This window comes from Cervus canadensis, chromosome 6, assembly GCF_019320065.1.
Source record: "Cervus canadensis isolate Bull #8, Minnesota chromosome 6, ASM1932006v1, whole genome shotgun sequence".
Taxonomy (NCBI): Eukaryota; Metazoa; Chordata; class Mammalia; order Artiodactyla; family Cervidae; genus Cervus; species Cervus canadensis.
The window spans coordinates 47,278,218-47,302,195 of NC_057391.1; the positions used below are offsets into that span (position 1 = coordinate 47,278,218).

Consider the following 23,978-nt stretch of genomic DNA (forward strand, 5'->3'; position numbering starts at 1 on the left):
ACGCCTCTATCCCCTGTCCTTGGGCTTAGAGCCTGTGCAGTTTCTTCGCCATCAAAAACGCCCCCTCCTCTCCTCCCCCTTAAAAAGCCTTCCTTTGTTTTCCAAGGAAATTCAGGTGAAAGAAAGGGTGGGGGAAACGATATTTTTGACTTTCCTCACAATCCAGACGTTGGAAAGAAAAAGGATTTCCTTTGGGCTGCTGCCATGACTCTGATCTTTTATGCTGATAAAATATTTCCTTCTTCTTCTAAAAAAAATAAAAAAGCTATGGGAAAAAATACACTTCAACTATACTTACTCTAACTTTAGCGTTAAAAAAAAAAAAAAGTTTTCCAGTTTACTCTTCTTTCACAGAGCGGTTTTCTTTCTACCAGTTCAGGGATTGCAAGAGCGAGCGAGCCAAGTCAGCAGCGCTTTTTGGAGGCTGGCGTGGAGGAGGACTACAGGATCCAGAGGGCTTTGGAAACTCCAGCAGCTCCAAGCTTGTTGGCTACTACGGTTTCCCTGAGGAGTGACGCTGTGAAAACAAACCCTGATTGGTCAGGCCAGGGCTGACTTCTCCATTTATGGACAGATTGCCCTGCCCGAGCCGAGGCTCAGCCAGAGGAGTACGGAGTAAGTGGCTGAAGAAAGAGGAGCAAGGCAGGGCAGCTCGTGGGACGCGCGGAGAGCATTGCACTCACCTAGGCGGGGCGGCGAGCGCCGGGTCTGGGTGGACCCTGGTCCTCCACAGGATGCGCCCCGCCTGCTAAGCAGCCTCCTGCTCGCCTTCACCTACCGCCGCCGATCCCCCCTGGATGGAGTGCCCCCAGGGTTCCCATTGGTTCCTGTGAGTGCTTGGGTTGTCGAGAGCCTGTTTTTTGGCGAAGGGAACCAACTTTTGAAGTTCGCCCAGGAGACTACGTTCCAGCCCCAGCTCCCCGGCAGCCGGACCCGGCAGAGGCGCGATCGCGGCGCGAGTCACCATGGTGAGTTGGCCGCGCGGCGTCCCGGGACGCCGGACCCGGGGATGGGGCGGGAAGCCCGGGCGCGGGGCACCCACCTTGGGCGCGCTGCCGAGGCCGGGAGTGGAGAAGGTGGACGCTGGAGTCGGCACGTCGCGAGTCCCGATTTCCTGCCGCTTTTCCTCCACCCGGGCTGGGGGAGAGGGAGTGGGGGGCCAAGGAAAACTTTCTTTCAAGTCGCTTTCGGCGTCGCCAAACTTTTCGAGGTCGGTTGGCTATGGCTGCCAGCTGTCGGAAGCCGGGGAGATCCGCGTTCAGGGGCACGGCTCCCCGGGAGGGGGTGGGCATCGCTTTCTCCGGGCTGGGAAGGTAGGAGCGGCCGCCCGCGGCACCGGCGCCACGGACCCCGCTCCTGCCCGGCCGCCCGGCAGCGCCGCAGTTGTCCCGCTGGCATCCGCGCGCCGGCGGGGGCGACGCGGCCGCACAAAGGCAGCGGGGCGCCAGGTAGGGCGAGCACCTGGCGGTGGGCAGGCGGCGGCGGGCGAGGGTGCCTCGGGGCAGCGAGAGCCGCGCCGGCCTGAGCTCTCCTGCGCGCCGGCCGGGAGGGTCTTTGCATCGAAAAGGCCGAGTAAACACCACCCTCCCCTTTCTCCAAGTGCGAGGTGGCTGGCACTTTTCGGGTGTACAGCAGACGGTTTCGCAGGGGAGGAAGTCGAGTTTTTTGTTCTTTTTCCTTCGGTACTTGGGAAATTGATGGAAGTGGCTGGCTCTTTTTCTGACGCGTTTCTGACTTTTCCTCTACCCCCCAACCTCCCGCCTCGACTACCCCGCCCCCCATAACCTTAGCCACATCCCTTGGGCTTTGCCGTGGTGTGTACTTTCTTTCCAAAGCACAAAAGCAAGGGCTCTATTTTGAAGAGATTGGCAGTCCATCAGCGGAGGGGAGGGGGGAAGTTCTACCCCAAGGCTTCATAGTTTCCACACTTGCTTCTTTTCAACTAATCCGACTTAGGACTTAGCTGGTCCTCTTCTGGTTGTTTTTTTTTTTTTCTAAGTGACTGTGAAAGTGGCGCTAAGTAAAAATGATAACCCGTGCAGGACTAATTTAAAAATCTCTATCCTGCAGGAGTTGGGGGAAATTAGCGAAGGCACATAGAAACTTACACACAAGTAAAAGGAGCACTTGATCCAGTGCTGTGTTTATTCCAAAGAATGATTAAAAACAAACTCACAAAAATCTTTAAAGGGGCACCCTTGACCAAAGCTTTTTTTTTTTTTTTTCCCACTTAGTCCAAAGTTATGTCACCCTTGTTTCTACCTAAGAGGATACTTTATCTGTAAATAAAAGTTCCCTTTCAGTTTTAGGGTTTAAGAAGTCAGCCCACCCCACATTATTTTTGGAACCTTTATAGAGAACCATTTACTTAAACTGTGTGTTAGGGTGGAGATACCTAAATTGGGCCACAGCCTAATTGGCTACTTAAATTTAAGGAGTATGAGTCTTAGTACTTTAGAATTGCTATAATTATTTTCCATGGTTAAATATTTCCAAAAAAAAAGAGAGAGAGAGAAATCAATGTATTTTATGTCAAGAGCTTAAAGAATCTTACTGAATTTAAAGAGCTGAGTGGTACCTTGAGAAAATTAACTTTACCTTAGTTGACTCATTTTTCTGCTGTAGAGGCTAAAAAGTACTGTGTGTGTGTGCTTAGTCACTCAACCATGTCCCACTCTTTGTGACCCCATGGACCACAGCTCGCACGCCAGGCTCCTATGTCCGTGGAATTCTCCAGGCAGGGATACTGGAGTGGGCAGCCAACCATTCCCTTCTTGAAGGGATCTTCCGGACCAAAACCCCCAGGGATTGAAGCCGGGTCTTCTGCATTGCAGGTGGATTCTTTACTGTCCAAGTCACCTACTGTAGGATGCCTTTTCTAGGGACCTTAGAAACTGGTCGCTCAATTCAGTCCATTGCTGTTGCAGTAGGTGGATGGTGAAGTGGATGCAGAAGAAACATGTTCTAAGGAAGAGCTGTTTCCAGAGTGTGTAGGGTGTCGGTTGAAGGATGGGGTGTGACTTACCTATTGATGGGTTCCCTGCCAGCAGCACAGATGGCAGTACTCTAGGCCGCCAGGAGACTATCAGTGCATCAGATACGGTTGCTGAGGCCACGATGCCCTGACGGAAAAGTTGAAACAGCTGGCTGTCTTGAAATAGGAGCTGTGCCATCAGTCACTCCATCTACTGGATCTAGAATAACTTGGCGAAAATGAAATGAATCATTTCTTCACTGGCTTGCAAAATTAAGTCTGTGTGCTAGATTTGTGAAGTTGCCTTAGAACAGAGCATAGGCAGCTTCGATAGAAACTTTAGTTATTATGTTTACGATTTATGTAAGACCCCCTTCCAGCTAAATGAGGCATTGATTTGTGTTTCACATCTGTCTGCCCAGCTGCATCCCTCAGCTGCTTAGAACAGGAAGAGAAGGGACATTGCCTCCAGTGGGTGTGGCTCAGTATTAGGGAGAGTATAATTGACCAGGAGCTTGGCACCTGTACTGTGGATTTTCTCCCTCTCTCCCTCTCTCTCAGATATCTTAGGAAATCTGGTAGCACTTTAGGAAGGCTTTCCACTTGTACCCAAGACCCTCCCAAGGCTCACTCAGTTGTGACTCAGGGTGAGTGCCATTTTCTGACTCATGAACAAGGTATACAGCTTACAGTTTATCTCATATCTTCCTCCTGAAACCTCACTTTGGGACACTTTTCTCCATCTTTGGAGAACCAAGAACAGTACCAGGCAATAGCAAATTTGTTTCTTTTTTTCTTAGGTGACTTGAATGGGGAAAAAGAAGATAAACACCAAAAAATCTCGGCATGTCTCTCTATTTATTTTGTACACATTAGTTAAGAGGGCACAACAGTCTCCTTTGACTTTAATCAAAATACCCATCTAAGATTTCCTTTGTAGAATCTGGCTTTATCATCAGCCACAAAGGAAGTTCTGCTTTTGGACTGTCTAATGAACTAGACCCATGTGTGTGCCTCTGCTGTGTACTTCAGAGCTAGAAGCTATAATTCATAAGGCTTTTGTGACTTAGATATACTGACATATTTAAGTACATCTGAATTGGCCATCACCTCTGAATATGTTCAGGATACATTCCCTTCTCTTTGCTTGCATATTACTTGTGAATAAATTGCAGACATTATACATAAAAATACATAGGAATAGACTTATGAACCTTGAAATCTGGTGAAGCTGACTACAAGTTAGGTAAGTTCCTTTGAGTGCAGGCATGGCATGTTTGACATTTAAAAAGTCTGGAATCCAATCCAAACATGTTTTCTGGGAAGGTAACCTAGTCCATTCCCACTGATTAGTTTATCAGATTTCTTGTAGCCTCCCAGCCAAAGCAATACAACACACAAAAAAACAAAAATAGAAAGGAATGGAATGAAGCCCAGAAAAGTTGTTTTTTTTTTTTGGCTGCACCATGCATCATGTAGGATCTTAGTTCCCTGACCAGGGATTGAACCAGCATCCCATGCAGTGAAGTGTGGAGTCTTAACCACTGGGTCACCAGGAAAGTCCCCAGAAAAGTTTTGATGGAGGTAGATTAGGGCAAGAGTGGATGCAGAGATTGTCTACAGGCTTCTGTGGATGGGCCTGCCTAGTAGGAAATGTTTGGCTGCCCAGTGGGGCTATGGATGGAGGGGATGGAGAAGTGGAGGAAGCAGGCTGTTGCAGAAGCTGAAAGCCACTTCCTCCTTGGTTTTGCTGGGGATTTCAGCTTTGTCAGTGGATGCAAACTCAAATGTCTGCAGAGGCCAGGATATGGTTTTTGATGGGGTGAAACTGGCCTCTGGAGAGTAAATATAGAACGTATGCCCATTGGAAGAGGCATCATTACTTGATCCTAGGCTGTGGTTACATTGACCACATCACCAAATTGTCTGCTTTTTCAAGATAAGCTGAAAATCCAGATTTTTATGCCAAACCTGCTGGTTTTTAAAAGTGTGCTGATGGTCGCTGAGAGGCCAAACAGGTCAGCTGTTTGCAGCCACTCTGTCGTAAATCTCAAAGCAGTGTTCTTACAAACCACCATGCTTCCTTTCATTCACTTACCAGTGGGAATGTCTAAACTTTAGCCACATTCCCAATAAAGGCATTAGATTTTTACTGACACATCCGCAACTTCCCACTCCCTTAAGAGAGGGAGTTTCCTGGTGTTTTCAGCCCGTGGACTCTCTAAGCTATCAGGCAAGGGCAATCTGCATTCAGCTGCAACCATTTGGAGCTAGCTAAAAACACCTGTGTAGAGCTATGAGTGGTGAGGCTGTAAGTTGTCTTAACACTTCAAATCCCTTCTCCAATGGAAAGGCACTACTATCTCCATACTATGTGATGGACCTCTTTTATCACTTCTTTCCCTGTTGCATCTCATGAATTCAAGGTCTGTTTCAGGGATTCTTGAGTGTGTGTGCATGCTCAGTCCTATTTGACTCTGCGACCTTATGTACTATAGCCTGCCAGGCTCCTCTGTCTATGGGATTCTCCAGGTGAGAATACTGGAATGGTTTGCCACTTCCTCCTCCAGGGGATCGTCTTGACCCAGGAATGGAACCCGCATCTCCTGCTTTAGCATGTGGACTGTTTACCACTGAACCACATGGGAAGCCCAGGTTTCTCTTTGAGGCTAGATAATGAACATTTTCGTAAATATAACTGGAAATACAACCTTTTGCCCTTGACTTAATTTCACAAGCTCATGTGACATGAAATTAAAGAGTACCTCGAATTTCCTGATGAGGAGAGGACTGAGTCTCATTACTTGGTAAGAACCTGAGAAAGGTCTTTTCATCAGCTTCAAAAAGCAGAAATATTTTGAAACCTCTATACAAATGCAGAGCTTCATTGTGAACTTCATTAGGGATCATATAGAAATTATGTACAGTTGTAATTTTCCAATTTGACTCATCTACTATTTTTTTTAACAAGGATACAGCAACTTGTGTCTTAATCAGTATGTGATTAAAATGAGTTTCTCCATGGTCAGGTTTTAATATTTTACTTTTTTAAAACATGCTGGGACTTAATATTTACAGAACAAATAGAGGGTTAAACGTTAAATGCCAAAGGTATTAAAAATAAACAGCTTGGCCTTGTAAGCACATTCTGTAATAATGGTAAGCAAATTTTGTGTTTTGAATTTCAACTTACAGAATTTGTTTTGGCAGAGATGAAAGGTTTGGGGGCATCTTAGTGAAGTATTTTTGTACATATCTTTATGACAACCTTACTTCAGAGAAGTAGAACTATGAGCGGGTTCTACTTAGACAGATTGTCCCTAAAAATAAGGACATGGACTTGGACACTATGCATCTGGGTAAAGTCAGCCTTCCTTTCTGAGTTGCCACCGTGGGAACATTGTTTAAGGCATTTCCAAATGGTCATTTAAGAAAAATTTTTTACTTTCTTTAAGACCTAAAATATTAGTATCCAGCCTGATCACCCATCTTGGTCCCTCTTAGCTGTTGCCAGAAATTACATTCTGCCTCAAAGGGTGAATAAACTGATCCTGGAGATGTGCGGTATCATGTAACATAGGCTCTGGGGCCCTGAAAGGAGGTGGTTCCTCCTCCTCAGTGCTGTAAGAACTGCTCCAAAGGAGGCCACACTGTCTTGGGTGTTTTGAGTTCTGATGTGTTTGTTAAAAATTCATCCATGTGACTTTATAATCATACTCTGCATTGTAGAAAGTGAAACACATTTTACATTGTAGAAAGCCCAGGAGAGAGTTGGAAGAGTCTATCCTAAACCCTTTTGCTTGGCTTCACAGAAAGATCTAGAGGGGTTAGACAGCTTCAAAAATCTCAGAGCTAGGTTTTGGCTGATCTGGTGCCAGAATCCAGGTTTTCAGATCCCAGCCTAATAAGACTTTCTCCACCAAACCACTGTGGTGGATTAGAGTCTAGGCATGACTAGGTAATTTTCTTCCTGGGACTCTTCAAAAAAGCCTGCTTGGAGATGGAAGATTGCTCTTTATTTTTGATTCATTACTGTATCAACTTTAAGAGATTATAAAAAAATTAATTTAGAGGAATTCTCCATAATACCAGTACCCTAAAGGTAATGATTTTCATGTCTTTGGGTTTCTTTCCAAACTATCCAAAGGCACATTATTTTTATGTAGTTGTAATTGTGGGGCAAATACACAACTTGTGTTCTGTATTTCCCCATTTATTATATACTATAAATTCTTTTCCTTGGTAAGCATATTGGTCGTATTTTGGTGGTGGCTTGAGAATCCCAGGTAGCCTGATTACCCAACTTGAGTCCTGACTCCAGAGATCTGTCTTCCAGATCCACTGCTGACTGTTCCTCCCTGCCCTCATTAGAACTGCCCTGGTCAACGCTGGGCGGCTCAGCCTCCTGACCTGCTTTAAACCTAACCTGCTGTATAGTTCTCTTTGGTTTTAAAGTCTGAAGCCAGGATGGGCTGGCTTGGTGTATACTCCATACTTGGTGCTCTTGACCCGAGGTGGGTACCATTTGTGTTCCCCTGAGATTGTGATGCTGGCACTTAAATGTGCCACAGCAGTGGGTGCTCAGGCCTCTGACGCCTGCTTGGCAGCTATGAGTTCCTCTGTCAGAGGACCCAAGTGGTTGAAGACAAGGAGCTTTGAAACCCAAAGTAGAGAAGACCAGTATTTGCATAGGAGGTTAGCATACATGCTTGATAGGTAGGAATCCTTATCAAATACATTGGTAACCCTTGGAAATCAAAGATGAGTTAAGCTCTGCCTCTGCTTCTGAGATACTCATAGACCAGTGGATAACAAAGTGTGCTCTTTTTATTTTCTTTTTAAAAAAATATTATTTGTTTCCTGTGCTGGGTCTTATTTGGGGCATGTGGGATCTAGTTTCCTGACCAAAGATTGAACCCTGGCCCGCTGCATTGGGACCTCAGGGTCTTAGCCACTGGACCACCAGAGAAATCACACAAAAGACTTTCCTATAGGTGATTTCATCTCATTCTTACACCAATGATGGTTTTTGTTGCCATTTGACAGTAAGAAAACCAAACTGTGGTGAGGGAAAGGGAATTGTTTAGGACCATTCCACTTACCTGTAATGAGCCGGGTCTGCTAACTTTATGCTCTTTCAAAAGCAACTGAATATATTGTCTCTGAATTTGAAATTTCTGGGTCCGGATATCTGTATAACACTTCATTATTTTACATACTCCTGAGGAAAAACAAGGTTGATTTAAAATCCGTTTTAAATGTCTGAGCTGCTTAATGTCCTTGTTTGTGGATGTTTGTATGTCACCATGTTTGAGGACTAGATGATACCACACTGGGATCAAGCATAAAAGTAAAAGAGAGTCATACTGGAAAGTTGTCTGATCTCAGTTAAAAAGTAGAAAATAAGGGAAATAAGCAACTATATTCCTAACTGAAAGAAAAAAAAATTTTTTTTTTAAGAAAATAATGGAAACAAGATAACCACAAGAAATTTAGCCCTGGAATCCTTACGTACATGACAAACAAAAAAATAGGATAGCATATTATTAGTTTTAGTAATTTAATTGGTGTGACCAATATTCGATGTTGACAGTGATTTAGCACAATATTACTTGGTAATAGAATGATTTGGACAGTATTGTCTAAATCTAAAATTTTCAACAACAAAAAAATTAGGGTTGTTTTTAGTGTCTCAATTAGATATGGACCTTTGCTACACAAAATTTTGGATTTGAATGAAGAAGCATCTATTAAGCTACTTTGAGTATGATAAAGATAGCACCTCCAAGACTTGGGAGTGCTCTGATGCAGAAATATGTCTGCCAAATTATGGCAGTTCTCCTTTCTCCCATCAGATTGTCAGAGATTCTTAACATTTGGGGGTGTTCTGAGGCCCTCTGAAACTATGTTGGAAACTATTGATGTGTTTCCTGACAGTGTTTGTAGTAACAAGAACAACAACAACAAAACCCAACCAAACAAAAAGACAGGAGCAATCTAAATGTCCATTAGTAGAGAAATGCACACATGCTGTGACTTATTGATAACAGGGAGTCAATATGGATAGATATCACAAAGGTAGTATGTAGCGAAGAAGCAAATTGTAGAAAGATACATGTAAAGTCGTTTAAGAAAAATTTCAGAACACAAAACAAGGCTATCTATATTGTTTGGGGATATATATTCACATATGTATATATTTATGTGTATGTTCTTTTAAAAATGTAAATTGGACTAGAGAGATATCAAATTCAAGCTGCTGAAGTAGGGAAGGAGGAAAGAAGAGAACTGAGATGAGTAGACTAACATTAGAAATGTTTTATTTGCTTTATTAAAATATAAAGCAAATGTAGAAAATAGTATTAATTCTGGACTGTATGTGCATAAATACTTTTTTAATTCCTCAGAGTGTCAACATCTTTTTACAGTTAAGAAGAAGAAAACCTACATAAAACAGAATTCTTCATTTAATTTTAGGAAGTTCATACACCTCCAAAGTCCATACAGTATCATTCCCAGAGTCTTAGCAAACTTTGTCTTGAGGTGAGTATTTGGGAAGAGGCATTTTGGAGTCTACGTCAGGTTGTTTTAATGACAGCTGACATACAGTCAAATCAATAGTTAAGTCCCACTGAGTTATGTAAAGTTCGTTAGGAATTTTGTCCCAGGATGTTCAGCTTTTCTTAAGCATCTCTTTTTCACCTCTTCAACTTAGTGTGTCTGCTAAGTTTTAATATAATTAGCCACCTTGAACTTGGTGGTTGAAGTAGTAAAAGTTTATTATTTTTCATGATTCTGTGCATCGACTGGGGAGTTCTGGGCTAGATTGGCTCATCAGCTCCCTGCGGTCAGCTGGTGGCTTGACTGGGGATGGAGTAGCTGGGATGGCCTCACTCACATGTCAGGTACTTGGCCCGGGTTCAGCTGGAGCAGTGGAGATGTCTTGGCCACCTGTCTCTTTCACAATGGGCTAGTCCTGGCTTGTTGACAAAGCAGTGGTCACAAGGTTTCCAAGAACAGCCAGAGAGAAAGTGAGTCACAGTGCACCAGCATTTTTTAACCTCTGCCTGCGTCATGGTGGATACTGTCTCATTGGCCAAAGCAAGTCACAAGGCTACCCTCAGGGTTAGTGTGGCTGAGGACTGCCCCGGGGCTCAGACACTGTTCCTACCCTCCACTTTTTCTTTTATCTTGTCTCAGTTAGGTGACTACATTGAGGCAGGAATAGATTCAGTGCAAATCCAGCTTTCCCTGCTGATCTGCTGAACTCTTGTGTATGACGGAAGCCCCCATTGCTCCTGATAACATCCACTGCTATTTTCCCAGAGTTGTGGTTGTTGTTTAGTCATTAAGTTGTGTCTGACTCTTTGCAACCCTGTGGGCTGTAGCCCACCAGGCTCCTCTGGCCATGAGGTTTCCTAGGCAGGAATACTGGAGTGGGTTGCCATTTCCTTCTCCAGGGGATCTTCCTGACCCAGGGATCAAACCCTCATCTCCTGCATTGGCAGACAGAGTCTTTACTGCTGAGCCACCAGGGAAACCCTGTTCTCCCAAAGTATAAGGAATTCAAGCTTGTATTATGGAGTCTCAGTATGATTCTTTTAAAGTTTACTTTTGGCAGTGCTGAGTCTTCGCTGCTGCGTGGGCTTTCTCTAGTTGTGGCAAGCAGGGGCCACTCTCTAGTTTCAGTGCATGGGTTTCTCATTGCAGTGGCTTCTCTTATTGTGGAGCGCAGGCTCTACTAGGCACATGGGCTCGGTAGTTGCAGCTCCCAAGCTCTAGAGTGTGAGCTCAGTAGTTGTGTCTTATAGGCTTTAGTTGCCCACGAGGCATGTGAGATCTTCCCAGACCAGGAGTAGAACCTGTGTCCCCTGCCTTGGCAGGTGGATTCTTAGCCACTGTACCACTGGGGAAGTCCCTCAATATGATTTTTTAATTGGTATTTCTTTTTCGAAAAAAAGCAAAAGCAGAAACTAACAGCAAGAAGAAAAATTAAAAAAAAAAAAAATTTTTTTTTCTGTTAAAGGGAGCTTTGTGAAAAATAAACATTTCACAATTAAGGCCAAACTTGGAGAGCAGTGAATCATGCCAAACCAGACTGGATTGGATGGCCTGTTGGAAATAACAGTGGACGATACTGTTTGGAACAGGTGGGGACAATGCTGTTCACTGCCTAATTCTGCCTTTTTGGCCAGCCCTTCGTTGTCCATGTGGTGAAAGACATTCTTCACACATAAAAATACTTTTTTTGTCTTGGATGAAAGTCGTGTCTTCTGGATTATATGATGGTTCCCAGAATAACCCATATTGGTGTCACCTCCTTATTCTATGTGCCACAGACTGTGCTATATGGGTGCCTCAACAAGCTGTGAATCGAGTAGGATTAACTTAACTTTGTGCACAGATTTCAACGACAAAAAAATCCATTAACCTGTGACACTTTCACTTTGATTTTTCTCTTCTCTTTTTAAATGGAAAAATTTTAACTACACTAATGGGGAGAAAATTAACTGCCTAACTTATTTTCTCTACTTTGTCAATGCGATGTATCACATTGCTTTGCAGATGTTGAACCATCCTTGCATCCCTAGAATAAATCCCACTTGATCATGGTGTATGAACTTTTCATGTATTATTATTCTTTCTTTTTTTTATTCTTCATCATTTTTTTTTTTCTCACAGCTTGCAAGATTTTAGTTTCCCAGGGATTGAACCCAGGTCCTGACAGTGAAAGCACCAAGTCCTAACCACTGGACTGCCAGGGGAATTCTCTTTTCCTATATTACTGAATTCAGTTTGTTAGCATTTTGTTGAGGATTTATTAGCATAATGCTGGCCTTATCAAATGAGTTTGGAAGTGTTCCTTCCTCTTCTATTTTTGAGAAGAATTTGAGAAGGATTGGTATTCATTCTTCCTTAAATATTTGGTAAAATTCACCAGTAAAGCCATCTGGTTTTGGAAATTCTTTTGTTAGGTTTGAGATACTGATTTAATCTCCTTATTAGTAATTGATCTGTTCAGATTTTTTGTTTCTTCATGATCCAGTCTTGGTAGGTTGTATGTTTATAGGTTTCTTCTAGGTGTCCTCATTTTTTGACATAATTATTCCAATCTTCTTAACTATCTCTATCACACTGGCATTTAAATAAAGGAAAACTCAGCTCTCAGCTCTTGGTACTATCTTCTCTTCAGGTTGGAAGAAGGGTGTATTTCGTAACCAAAGTAAGTAGCTTTCTTTTGACTCTTTTGGGCTTTCTTTTTTTTTGGGGGGGGGGGCTTTCTTTTACAGAATAATGTAGACATCTCCAGTCGCTGGGTGGCCTCATTGTGTCCACAAGAATATCTTGCGCTGATATCTCAGCATTCATAGTTTTGGTGTGCAGGGCAGGGGTGGCCCCCCACTCTACAATCCTAGCTCTACTCAGGCACTACCTAAATTTAGATAGGATTTGCAGGGTCAATTCATGCTTATTTGTCACTTCATTTTTTCTGATATGTACCTGTGTCATGGTGCTGGCTATGCAAATAATAATTGTTTCTTTCAATAATTAGATACCTTTAAACTTAGAATATCAAGATGAGAGTTGTCCCAGAAGGAGTTGAAGGAGAAGGGAGGAGGGAGTCTAGGAAATTGTACACTGAAGTTTGTGTCTATATCCATGTGTACATTTCTTTTCCTGGGAAGAAGAATTCTTAAGTCCCTAAAGTGGTCCATGGCCCACCCAAATGACTTTCTAAGGTCCAGGAATTTAAGTAGCCTGACCAAGTTCACCTGGCAAGTTAATAGAAGAGGTGGCCTTAGAGTACAAGTCTCTTGTCTAGGATCTTGCTCCTAAACCTGCTTTTACTGGAAATGTTTGAAAAGCTAATGTAATAATGCTTTAGAGAGAAGGAAAGTTGAAAGTACTGAGTTAAAATAACTTTGTAAGATTCCTAGAGATACTTTCCCAATTTACTGAGATTAAACCAACATAAGTTACCATGAAATAATGTTCGGTATTATTTGTTGGCAACTAATTTGATTTTTCAGAATGGTTGTAAAGCATAAAAATAGTTACAGCATTAGTCTTTTATTAGATTTTTATATTCTCTTGTGATCACGAAGAGAAATATGTCCAGCACAGACCTCAAATATAAATCAAGGGCATAATGGTTTGACATTTATGTAAACACTCAAATGCTTATTGTTTCCCTGATGAGGATTCATTATTATTATAAAATTAATATTAACTAATTGAGGACACATAAGAAGAAATTGCTGGACTCTAATAACTTGACTCTGGAGCAGAGTTCTGTGTTCTGTTTCTGTTTTGTAGGACTAGCACTTGGGGTGTAAGAAAAAAATTGGAATTGTGGTAGCCTCTTCCTTCTAGCTTTCTCTTCCCTGCCCCCAAGCCCTAACCACATTCTCCATCTATCTTGCATCCTGAGCGGAGGAGGGTTGCAAAGAGCAGAAATGTAAGCAAGTGAAAACTATATAAACGAGCACATGTTATTGAGGCTGCCAAAAGAAGGGGAGCACTCTCCTCCCATCTTGGAACCCTCTTGCTCCTCCTCGAAGGAGAAAGAGGGTTTAGCACTCAGCAGCCAGTGGGAAATGAGCATCATCTGCTCTACAGAGACAATAAGGCACTGTCCTCTTGGGGCTATGAATATGAGTCTTCTTCAGTTTTTGCAGTAGTTCTATTTATGACCTTTGGCAAAGGTGTGTTTTATGTAGGCTAAGATGTAATGAATTGCAAAATTCTACCCCCTGCCGAGTCCTATGCATTCCACCTGTGCAATGTGGCTTTCACCTGCCCTTTTTGCCTTGTCTCTCACTGAGGTCTCCTGGCCAAATTCTTCTACTTGCTGTGCCCCTTGCAGACTTGGATAATCTCACCTTTCTCTGGCTAATGTGTGGCAGCCATCAGTTCGTTCCCCAATGGTTTAAATCTCCTTGGAAGTCAGCCCCACTTCCACCTTCTTGAGTCTCCTCATTGGAAGATATCTTCAAAACCCCAGAAGTGTTGATCTGCAAAGATCTCCTGACTGTTTATGGACATTTAATCTTCCCTTCTGATCAGCCACTTTTCAGGTAGAGTTGTTTCTTCTTCATCTTTGTGTTCCACCTCCATTTTGGGACTTGGGATACTCAATGCTTCCCTCGTAACTCAGTCAGTAAATAATCTGCCTGCAATGCAGGAGACCCAGGTTTGATTCCTGGGTTGGGAAGATCCCCTGGAGAAGGAATGGCAACGCACTCCAGTATTCTTGCCTGAAGAATCCCATGGACAGAGGAGCCTGGTGGGCTACAGTCTATGGGGTTGCAAGAATCGGACACGACTGAACGACTAAAGCACACACGCACACATACTTGGTGTATATAGTACTATTTTTAAATGTAGTATTGGAGGAGAAATGCTTGCATTTCCTTCTGCTGTGAGTTATACATTTGTTCAAACTGCTCCCTAGGCTTTTATCTTGAGGGACAAAAGTAGAGTGCAGAACTGCCAACACAGTGAAGCAGTCTTAAAATGCATGCCAGTGAACTGCAGCTCTTAGCCATTCAGCTAATGGAATGAAACAGGGGAGGAAGGGATCCATGAAAGAGCCGTGCCATTCAAATGTCACTGGAGCTTTGATTTTAGTGTGAATGCTGAAGTTGTCTGATGTGTCACTCCTCACTTCATTCAGCATGTCCTTTGGAAGATGGAATAGTGAGGACAGAAAGGGGAAGAAGCAGAGAGATGCTTCAAAGGGCACCTGAAAGGAGAGCCACTCATTCACCAAAAGCTGGGGAGTCATTCTGCCCATCATCATGGCTTTCTTCACTCGCCAGCCAGCTATAATGTTGAAACCAGGGCAGACAGCCTTCCTCCTGCAGCTCTTTCAGAGTCTGTGAAAATAGTTCTCCCGGAAAGCTACATCTATTGTATAGGTTACCAGTGATTTTCCTAAGTGTAGATGTTTGAGAAACAGGCAGAGATAGTAGATGGGAGAAGGAATTGAAAAAGTTGAAATGGGATTTTGAAGCAGACAATAGGCTTTTTTTTTTTTTTAATTGCAGGTGGTTTTGGAGGATGGTCTGAATGAGGATATTTGAAATTCATGGGGCCTCCAAATTCAGACTGTAAATTCAGACTGTCCTCATGAAATCTTTGTACTGGAACTCATCAACCAACAAAATGGACAGATAGGCACCTTTTGAGCTTTGTGGAGTATAAGTTTTCCATGTTCAGTCAGCTCCAGGTGGATGGGTGAGGTATTCTAAGCCTTCCAGAGTGTAGAAGGGACCTCCAAGATGGGGCAGGAGAGAAGGGGAGAAGTCCGGTAACTTACAGAGTCTGGGAACATATGTATTGTGATCACCAGTTAAAACACTTGGAGTGAGGAGATTTGGGTGGCTTGCAGACCAGGAACTCCGTGGATGAGACAGGCAAGATAAGTTGGGGCCCTTCTACCAATGGGAGATTTTTTAGTGATATTATTTCAATAAATATACTTATTGTTCTGTCTTACTGGGCTGTAAACTCCCTGAGGGGCCACTGCATAACGCTTATTTTTTTATGTTTTCACTACCACTCTTGATATCTGGCAGGTAGTAGCATCAGAGACTTTGTTGCACAAAACCAAACTTCCCACTAGGCCAAAATGGTACAGAGGGTTGAATGGTTGTAGCGATGCAGGTGCCAATGAATTGATGAGTGATTTAAAGTAGGTGATTAACTCATTGCAAACTAGCAATGTTTCCAAGATAAAAATAGCCCCCTGGAATAAAGTCAGTAGGGCTTCCTTTTGTATTTTCTTTTAATAGAACAGGATATTAACAAGTTGAGCTTGGTTTCTGTAGAAAACGCTGGGTGGGCGTCTTCACCTGACCCTCACTCCTTTTATTCTAGCCTTCCTTCAGCTGGCATCAGAAGAGGCGGGGTGATTGCCTAAGGCCACACAGCCAGTCCCAACTTGTTCCCTTAGGGGCTGGTGCAACTTTGCAGCCAGAAATGGGGACAAAATTCACCAGGCCCCTTTCTAAGGAAAAGTTCCCATCTCCAAATGGAAACTTTTAATATCAGGTGTGACTGGTGACCTCTGTTTAGGGCTTTTCTTCACTGTTGCACGAGAGTGGTTAGGCAGGTTTTGGTGATATCAGATTAACATAGGGTAAGAAGGATTTTCTTGTTCAGCTATGTAAAATTTCTTGAGAAAGTTTTTGTCTATCCTGGTTGAAAGAGGAGTATTTAATGCCTTTGTTTTTCGATAGTCAAACTATAACCACTCACCTTGCCCAAGAGGGATCAGGCTTTGCTCTTCTCCAAAGGCCAGATTGTCTCCTAGGAGACATGCTAATAGCTTAATTGTTTTGTTTATTTTGCTCCTTACAAATTCCAGTACCTTCATTTGCATTGAGAGTTAGAACTTTCCAGTGCCCTGGCATTTCCTTGGGGTTTAAATGGCTCTAGATGTTTGCTCTTAAAGTTTTTTTGAAAGGTTGGTCACCCTTGGTGATAGTTGTGGCTTTCTCTAAATATGAGTTTTTCTGGGTATAGGGTGGGGAAAGTGAGAAAAAGGGAGAGAATTAAAAAAAAAAAATTATACACTATATATGTTACAACAAACTGTAGATTATTTTGGAGCCAGATATTTATGTAATTATGTTCACTTGGCTCACTTACTTTGGTTTTTGGGGTTAAAAGATGAATACTTGCCAGGGAATGTTGATATTTATCCTGGCAAAACCAAGCATTTATAGAGCTGTGGTTTGCTTTTCAAAATGTAGAAATGTAGAGAAGCTTTGCCTCTTCACCTGAGACAAAGAATTCCAAGTGTAAAACTGTTCTGGTTCATGTAGTAAATACATTTTTCTAAGTTTATCACACAGCTGTATGATGTATTTCAGGAGTCATTGTCAATGCAGGGTGGAATCTGACTTTTGGGAAAAGGAAATTTGATTGTTGAAGAAGCTTAAATACACTGGTGTTGGTTAAACCTAGGTATACTGGCCTCTTTAGAAAAGAAATGGTTTCTTTCCCTGCAGACTGAAGTTTGGGAATTTCAGAGCTGGGAAATCATGTAGTAGATCTTAATGTTATAAATCACTTGGACAAATAAAGGATAATGCCATTTTGGGATGCACTTGTAGTTATGCAAGATTGTTGTTGTTCAGTCTCTAAGTTGTGTCCGACTCTTTGTGACCCCATGATCTTCAGCACACCAGGCTTCTCTGTCCTTAACTATCTCTGAGCTTGCTCAAACTCATGGCCATTGAGTCAGTGATGCCATCCAACTATCTCAACCTCTGTCACCCCCTTCTCCTCTTGCTGTCACTCTTTCCCAGCATCAGGGTCTTTTCCAATGAGTTATCTCTTTGCATCAGGTGGCCAAAGTATTGGAGCTTCAACATTAATCTTTCCAATGAGTACCAGGGTTGATTTCCTTTTGGATTGACTGGTTTGATCGCCTTGCTGTCCAATGGGACTCTCAAGAGTCTTCTCCAGCACCACAGTTCGAAAGCATCAGTTCTTCGGTAGTCCGCCTTCTTTATGGTCCAATTCTCACATCCATACATGACTACTGGAAAAACTATAGCTTTGACTACACGGACCTTTGTTGCCAAAGTTGATGTCTCCACTGTTTAATACACTGTCTAGGTTTGTCATAGCTATTTTTCCAAGGAGCAAGCATCTTTTAATATCATGGCTGCAGTCACTGTCCACATTGATTTTGGAGCCCAAGAAATCTGACACTGTTTCCACATTTCCTCCATCTATTTGCTATGAAGTGATAGGACCAGATGCCATGATTTTTGTTTTTTGAATATTGAGTTTTAATCCAACTTCTTCACTCTCCTCTTTCACCTTTCAGAGACTCTTTACTTCCTGTCCTTAGAGTGGTGGTATCTGCATTTCTTTTTTTTTGCATTTCTGAGGTCATTGATATTTCTCCTGGCAATCTCGATTCCAGCTTGTGATTCATCCAGCCTGGGATTTCTCATGATGTACTCTGCATAGAAGTTAAATAATCAGGGTAACAATATATAGCCTTGATGTACTCCTTTCCCAATTTGGAACCTGTCCGTTGTTCCATGTCTGGTTCTAACTGCTGCTGCTTGTCCTGTATACAGGTTTCTCAGGAGACAGGTAAGGTGGTCTGGTATTCCCATCTCATTAAGAATTTTCCACAGTTTGTGGTGATCCACACAGTCAAATGCATTGGCGTAGTCAGTAAAGCAGAAATAGATGTTTTTCTGGAACTCTCTTGATTTTTTGATGATCCAGCAGATGTTGGCAATTTGATCTCTGGTTCCTCTGCCTTTTCTTAATCCAGCTTGAACAGCTGGAAGTTCTCAGATCATGTAGTGCTAAAGCCTGGCTTGATGGATTTTGAGCATAATCTTGCTGGCATGTGAAATGAGTGTAATTGTATGGTAATGTGAGCATTCTTTGGCATTGCCTTTCTTTGGAATTGAAATGAAAATTTACCTTTTCCAGTCCTGTGGCATCTGCTGAATTTTCCAAATTTGCTGGCATATTGAGTGCAGCACTTTCACAGCATCATCTTTTAGAATTTGAAATAGCTCAGCTTCAATTCTGTCACCTCCATTAGCTTTCTTTGTAGTAATGCTTCCTAAGGCCGACTTGACTTCACAGTCCAGAATGAAGATTATGCAAGATTACATGATGATAAAGACTTTTTTCTAAGGCTTTTCTAGTTTCTGAGGGTTTTCTGTCTTCTGCATTCTTAGTAATTCCTTCTAGAGACCTTAGCACTGGGGGGATGGGGCAGGTAGGTAGGCTGTGAATTTAACAGTTATCTACACCATTGAAGAGTAGGGAATCTGCTATTGAAATTAACAGTTATTGTGGAGCCCCTCTGGATCATCCAGTGTTTGTACCTCTTTTGAGTTAAGTATTATTTTCCTTGGGCTTCCCAGGTGGCTGCAGTTAAGAATCCTTTTTGCCAATGCAGGGAGTGCAACAGATGAGGGTTTGATCCCTCGGTCGGGAAGATCCCCTGGAGAAGGAAATGGCAACCCACTCCAGTATTCTTGCCTGGAAAATCCTTTGGCCAGAGGAGCCTGTCAGGCTATAGTCCACAGGGTTGCAAAAGAGTCAGAGACAACTGAGCACACATATAGACACAGATTATTTTTCTTGGTTTACAGAAGAGGAAACAATATGTGAGTGAAGTAACCTACTCAAAGTCATTCATCTGAAAAGTATCAGAGGAGGGATTTAAATTCAGGGTCATCTGAATCTGAGATCTGCTTTGGAGAGAAGCTGTCTATCCTAGACACGTACTCAAGTACATCAAGGCAGCCTGGGCATCACTTGGGATGTTAGAACTGCAGAACTTCAGCCCACCCTGTCCTCCCACTCCCCAGACCTACTGATTCTGAATCTGTATTTTGGTAAGATTTCTAGGTGATTGCAAAGCACTGCATTGGAGCACTGCAACCCAAGCAAGGTCACGTGATTGTAAACCCCCCCCCCCCCCCCGGGAAATCCTGATGGCTGTCCTCCAGGACATCATCTCCCAAGGTTAAGGATGCAGTTGAACACCTTCAGCTTTCAGGAATGTAATCAATAGTCTCTAATTATCCTGCTGAAGCAAAAATGTCAGGGTTATGCTCAGGGGTGGGACTGAGGGAAAAGGTTTTTCCCAGGCAGTTCCGGAGATGGCTGTCCTGAAGTAGACACATGGGAATGGTGGTTCTCTGCAAAATGCCTGGAATGTCTCCTCTAGGCCTGCTGTTGATGTTGAGCTTACTGCTCTTACTGATTGCTTTGAGGACCACTGCATTTGTCAGTTAATGACATGTCACTATGAATTAGTCTGTCCAATCTTCTAAAGCTGCCTGAGAACAGATTTTATCAGGCTGGGGAAGGAAGAAAGAGACCCTGACTGGGGAATATCAATAGCACTGAAGAGAGCCTGAGGCAGGATATAGATGGGCTCCAGGTTAGAGTGCTCAGCCTCCAGAACATTCCAGCCCTGAGGCTGGAGGAAGTGTACCTAACCTTCCCCTCCTAAGTGGTTTCGCTTTTAGAATTCCCTCAGACCCCTAGACTGGAGACATTGTCTGTTGTCCCTCTCCCTTCCAGATTCCTGTTGGTTCCCAAGCCTCATAAGTATGTCTTCACATGGCTCTGTCTTCCTCTTCACAGCTGTTGTGCTAGTTTGAATCTGCATTGTCTTACACTGGGACCATCCAAGAGTTTCTTAAGTGGTCTTCACTCTTCTCCCTGTAATTCGCAGAAACAGCATTGCCAGAATCATCTTCCTGGTAAATAGAGCTTTGCACCTGTCACTCTTACTCAGAAATTCTCAGCTCCTGCTGAGAATAGGCTTTAGCCCAACATTCAGTTCTGTCTCAAATCTATTCCAGGCTGCCTCTGTCCAAGTCTTATTTTCCAGTAGTCCTTCTGGAATATGTAAACTTTATAAGGGCCACCCAAATGCCTAGACTGCAGTATTAGCTCCTAGCATAGTGCCCACATTCAGTCGCTCAGTTGTGTCTGACTCTCTGCAGCCCCGTGAACTATAGCCTGCCAGGCTCCTCTGTCCATGAAATTTTCCAGGCGAAAATACTGGAAGGGTTGCCATTTCCTCCTCCAGGGGATCTTCCTGGTCCAGGGATCCAGCTTCAGCCTCTTGCATCTTCTGCATTGCAGGTGGATTCTTGACCACTAGTGCCACCTGGGAAGCCTGCCTGCATGCTATAGGTGCTCAGTAAAAATTGATTGGATGAATGAATGATGAGCTGATTTTCATGTCCATATTGTATAGCCTGGCTGGAATATACTCCTTGGTCAGGCCAGTTTCCATGACTGGACTTCCTTTCCCTTTCTTGTCACTTATCAAAAACTTTGAGGTCCAAATAAAGCCTCATTTCCTGGAAAACCTTTGATTTGGCTCACCAGTATCACTCCTTCTTCTCATGCTCGCCCAAGTCTTGGAGTTATTTATTTGGTACTTAATAATATGTAATCTTGCATTGCTCTCTGTGTGTATATGAGTCATACTCTCCAGAGAGACTGTAAGTCCCTTGAGATCAGAAATGATTTATGTTTCTTTGTATACCTCAGAGGGGCTTCCCTGGTGGCTAAGTAGTAAAGAATCCCCCTGCTGATGCAGGAGATGCGGGTTCGATCCCTGGATCAGGAAGATCTCCTGGAGAAGGAAATCGCAACTCTCGTATTCTTGCTTGAACCATCCCATGGACAGAAGAGTCTGGTGGGCTACAGTCCATGGGGTTGCAAAAGAGCTGGACATGACTTAGCAACTAAACAACAACAGTACCACTCAGAATTTACCATCTTTCCCTTTGTTCTTTTGTGTTCCTGTCTGCCCTCCTCATTCCCTGGTCATTCACAGCTTTTCCACAGCACTTGTGTGGAGTATTATGGTTGCTTGTGGATCAGGCATACTCTCCCGTGAAGGAATGCCTATGATCCCTGGGGGCAGAGATGGTATCGCCTAGTTAGTTTCTCTTTCTGTCATCTATGGTTTTTTGACTGATGGATGCTATGAACTTTGTCCTTTTTGATTTTTATGTCCCTTCTGTTTCTTCTGCTCAGTTCTTAAAACTCCAGTTTTCTCTTTTTGTTTTTTTTGGCCGTGCCAAGACATGTGGGATCTTGGTTCCCTGGCCAGGGATTGAACTCATGCTCCCTGCAGTGGAAGCGTGGAGTTTCAACCACTGGACCACCAGGGAATTCCCAAAACTCCGGTTTTCATACTTCAAGTATGCTCCTAGCAGTTAATGCCACCGTGACTCACTGTGTCCTCTAGCAGGGGTGTGGGGATGACTCAGGAGCCACCTCAGGCAACTGAGGTAGATTTGTTCCACCCTGAGCCAGAGGCAGGAGCCTGCCTGGTGATCGGGAAAGAGATGTTTTCCCCCTCATTGTTTCCTGGCACTGAGGACAGAGGAGCCTGGTGGGCTACAGTCCTTGGGGGGGTCACAAAGAGTCGGACACAACTTAGCAATTGAACAGCAACTACTTCAGTTTAATTTATTTTAAAAAAGGAAATGAGAATAGTTTTCATTCTCTTTTCTGGTGGTAATACATTGAGTATTACTTAAAAAATAATTTTATTTATTCATTTTTGGTTGTGCTGAGTCTTCGTTATAGGCTCCTCTCTAGTTGTGGGTTTCTCATTGCAGTGGCTTCTCTTGTTGCATGGCTCTAGGGTGTGACCTTCAGTAATTGCAGCTCTTGGACTCTAGAGCACAGGCTCAACAGTTGTGGTGCATGAGCTTAGCTGCTCCGAGGCATGTGAGCTTTTCTGAACCCAGGGATTGAACCCATGTCTCCTAGCAAATTCTTTACCACTAAGCCACCAGGGAAGCCTACATTGAGTATTAATAAGAACATTGCTGGGGGATGAACTGGGAGTATGAGATTAACAGATGCACACTACCAATACAACAATTTTACCAATACAGGGATTTTTTTCTGTACAGTGCAGGGAACTATGTTCAATATCTTGTAATAAACTATAATAGAAAAATCGAGGGAAAAAGTGCAGATATATACATACGTATATAACATCTGAAATTAACATGATATTATAAATGAACTATGTGTGTGTGTGCTCAGTTGCTCACTTGTGTCTGACCCTTTGCAACCCCACAGACTGTAGCCCTCCAGGCTCCACTGTCCATGGGATTTCCCAGGCAAAAATACTGGAGTGGGTTGCCATTTCCTCCCCCTGGGGGATCTTCCCAACCCAGAGATCAAACCCACGTCTCTTTGGTCTCCTGTATTGGCAGGTGGATTCTTTACCATTACACTACCTGGGAAGCCCCAAATGAACTCTGTTACCAAAAAATTGAATATTATAGCATGCTTCGAATCCAGTCACCAAGAGTATGTGAAGTTTCACAACCCTATCAAGGCTGAAGCTTGATACTAGATACCCCTTCTCCTGGCTCTCCTGCCTCCCCCCAAAGCTAGAGACAACTATCCCCAATATAGTTAGTACATTAGCATTTTTCAAGTCTTGGCTGACTAGACTTTAGGGAAACCATACCACTTATCTCCAGTCTCTTAACAGGCAACATACAACTCAGAGACAGTTTGTTAAGGAAATACATCCAAATTGGGATCAATTGAGTAAGGTTAGAAATGTTTCAGGGAAACAGGCACATCTCAACTTCCTCTGCCCAACTTCAGACTTTGACATCTACTGATTTGGGGAGGAATGAATGGCAGGGAAGAGAGATCACAGAATGAAGTTTATTAGTAATGTATTTGTTGAATTTGGACAGGTCAGCTTGGCTGTTTGAAAAATTCTTGGCAAAATGTCTCATCACCCTCCTCTCTAATTGGCTGGGTAATATAAAGTAGGCTTATTGTATTTGAATTTTCTGAGTAGAATGAATTCAGTTCACCCTTTTGTACCTGATGGATTGTTGGAAGTTCATTACCAGCGTGGGAGAAAGACATCCTTCTCTGCTTTATTCCCAGGCTGGGAGAAGGAAGCACAGCCTTGTCTAGAAGCATGATGAACACATGATTATTTCCATTTCATACACATGACAAAAGTCTTATAAGTTGGAAGATTATAATTGCAAGAAATAGTGGGAATTTGCTGTCTGACATAAGGAGCTCAAATCCAGTGTTCTGTGACAATGTAGAGGGGTGGGATGGGGTGGAAGGTGGGAGGGAAGTTCAAGAGGGAGGAAATATATATATAGCTATGGCTGACTCATGTTGATGTACAGTAGAAACTCAACACAATATTGTAAAGTAATTATCCTCATTAAAAATAGATTAAAAAAAGACAAAAATAATTGCAAGAAATAATAAGGGAGGCATATATGTGTATATAGTGTATGTGTATATATACATATATATATATGACATATAGTATTTACTATAGTATTATAGTATACTAAGGGAGTTTCCCAAGTGGCGCTAGTGGTAAAGAACTTACCTGCCAAGGCAGGAGACGTGGGTTCAATCCCTGGGTCAGGATGATCCCCTGGAGAAAGAAAGAAACCCATTCCAGTAT

At 43.0% G+C, this 23,978-nt stretch overlaps 1 protein-coding gene and 1 long non-coding RNA gene across 2 annotated transcripts in view; both read left to right on the forward strand.

Annotated features, from left to right (window-relative positions):
* The first annotated feature begins 569 nt into the window (after positions 1-569).
* The window catches only part of MYO1E (myosin IE), a 212,991-nt gene continuing 189,582 nt past the window's right edge, over positions 570-23,978 (forward strand). Inside the window, exon 1 of the mRNA XM_043471817.1 lies at positions 570-968. Within this exon, the coding sequence (XP_043327752.1) occupies positions 966-968 (3 nt within the window). The 5' untranslated portion in view covers positions 570-965. The remainder of the gene's footprint in view (positions 969-23,978) is intronic.
* On the forward strand, positions 976-11,649 carry LOC122443545. The gene is made up of 2 exons (XR_006270052.1): positions 976-9,517; positions 11,001-11,649. It is a non-coding gene; the product is annotated as an uncharacterized LOC122443545 (long non-coding RNA).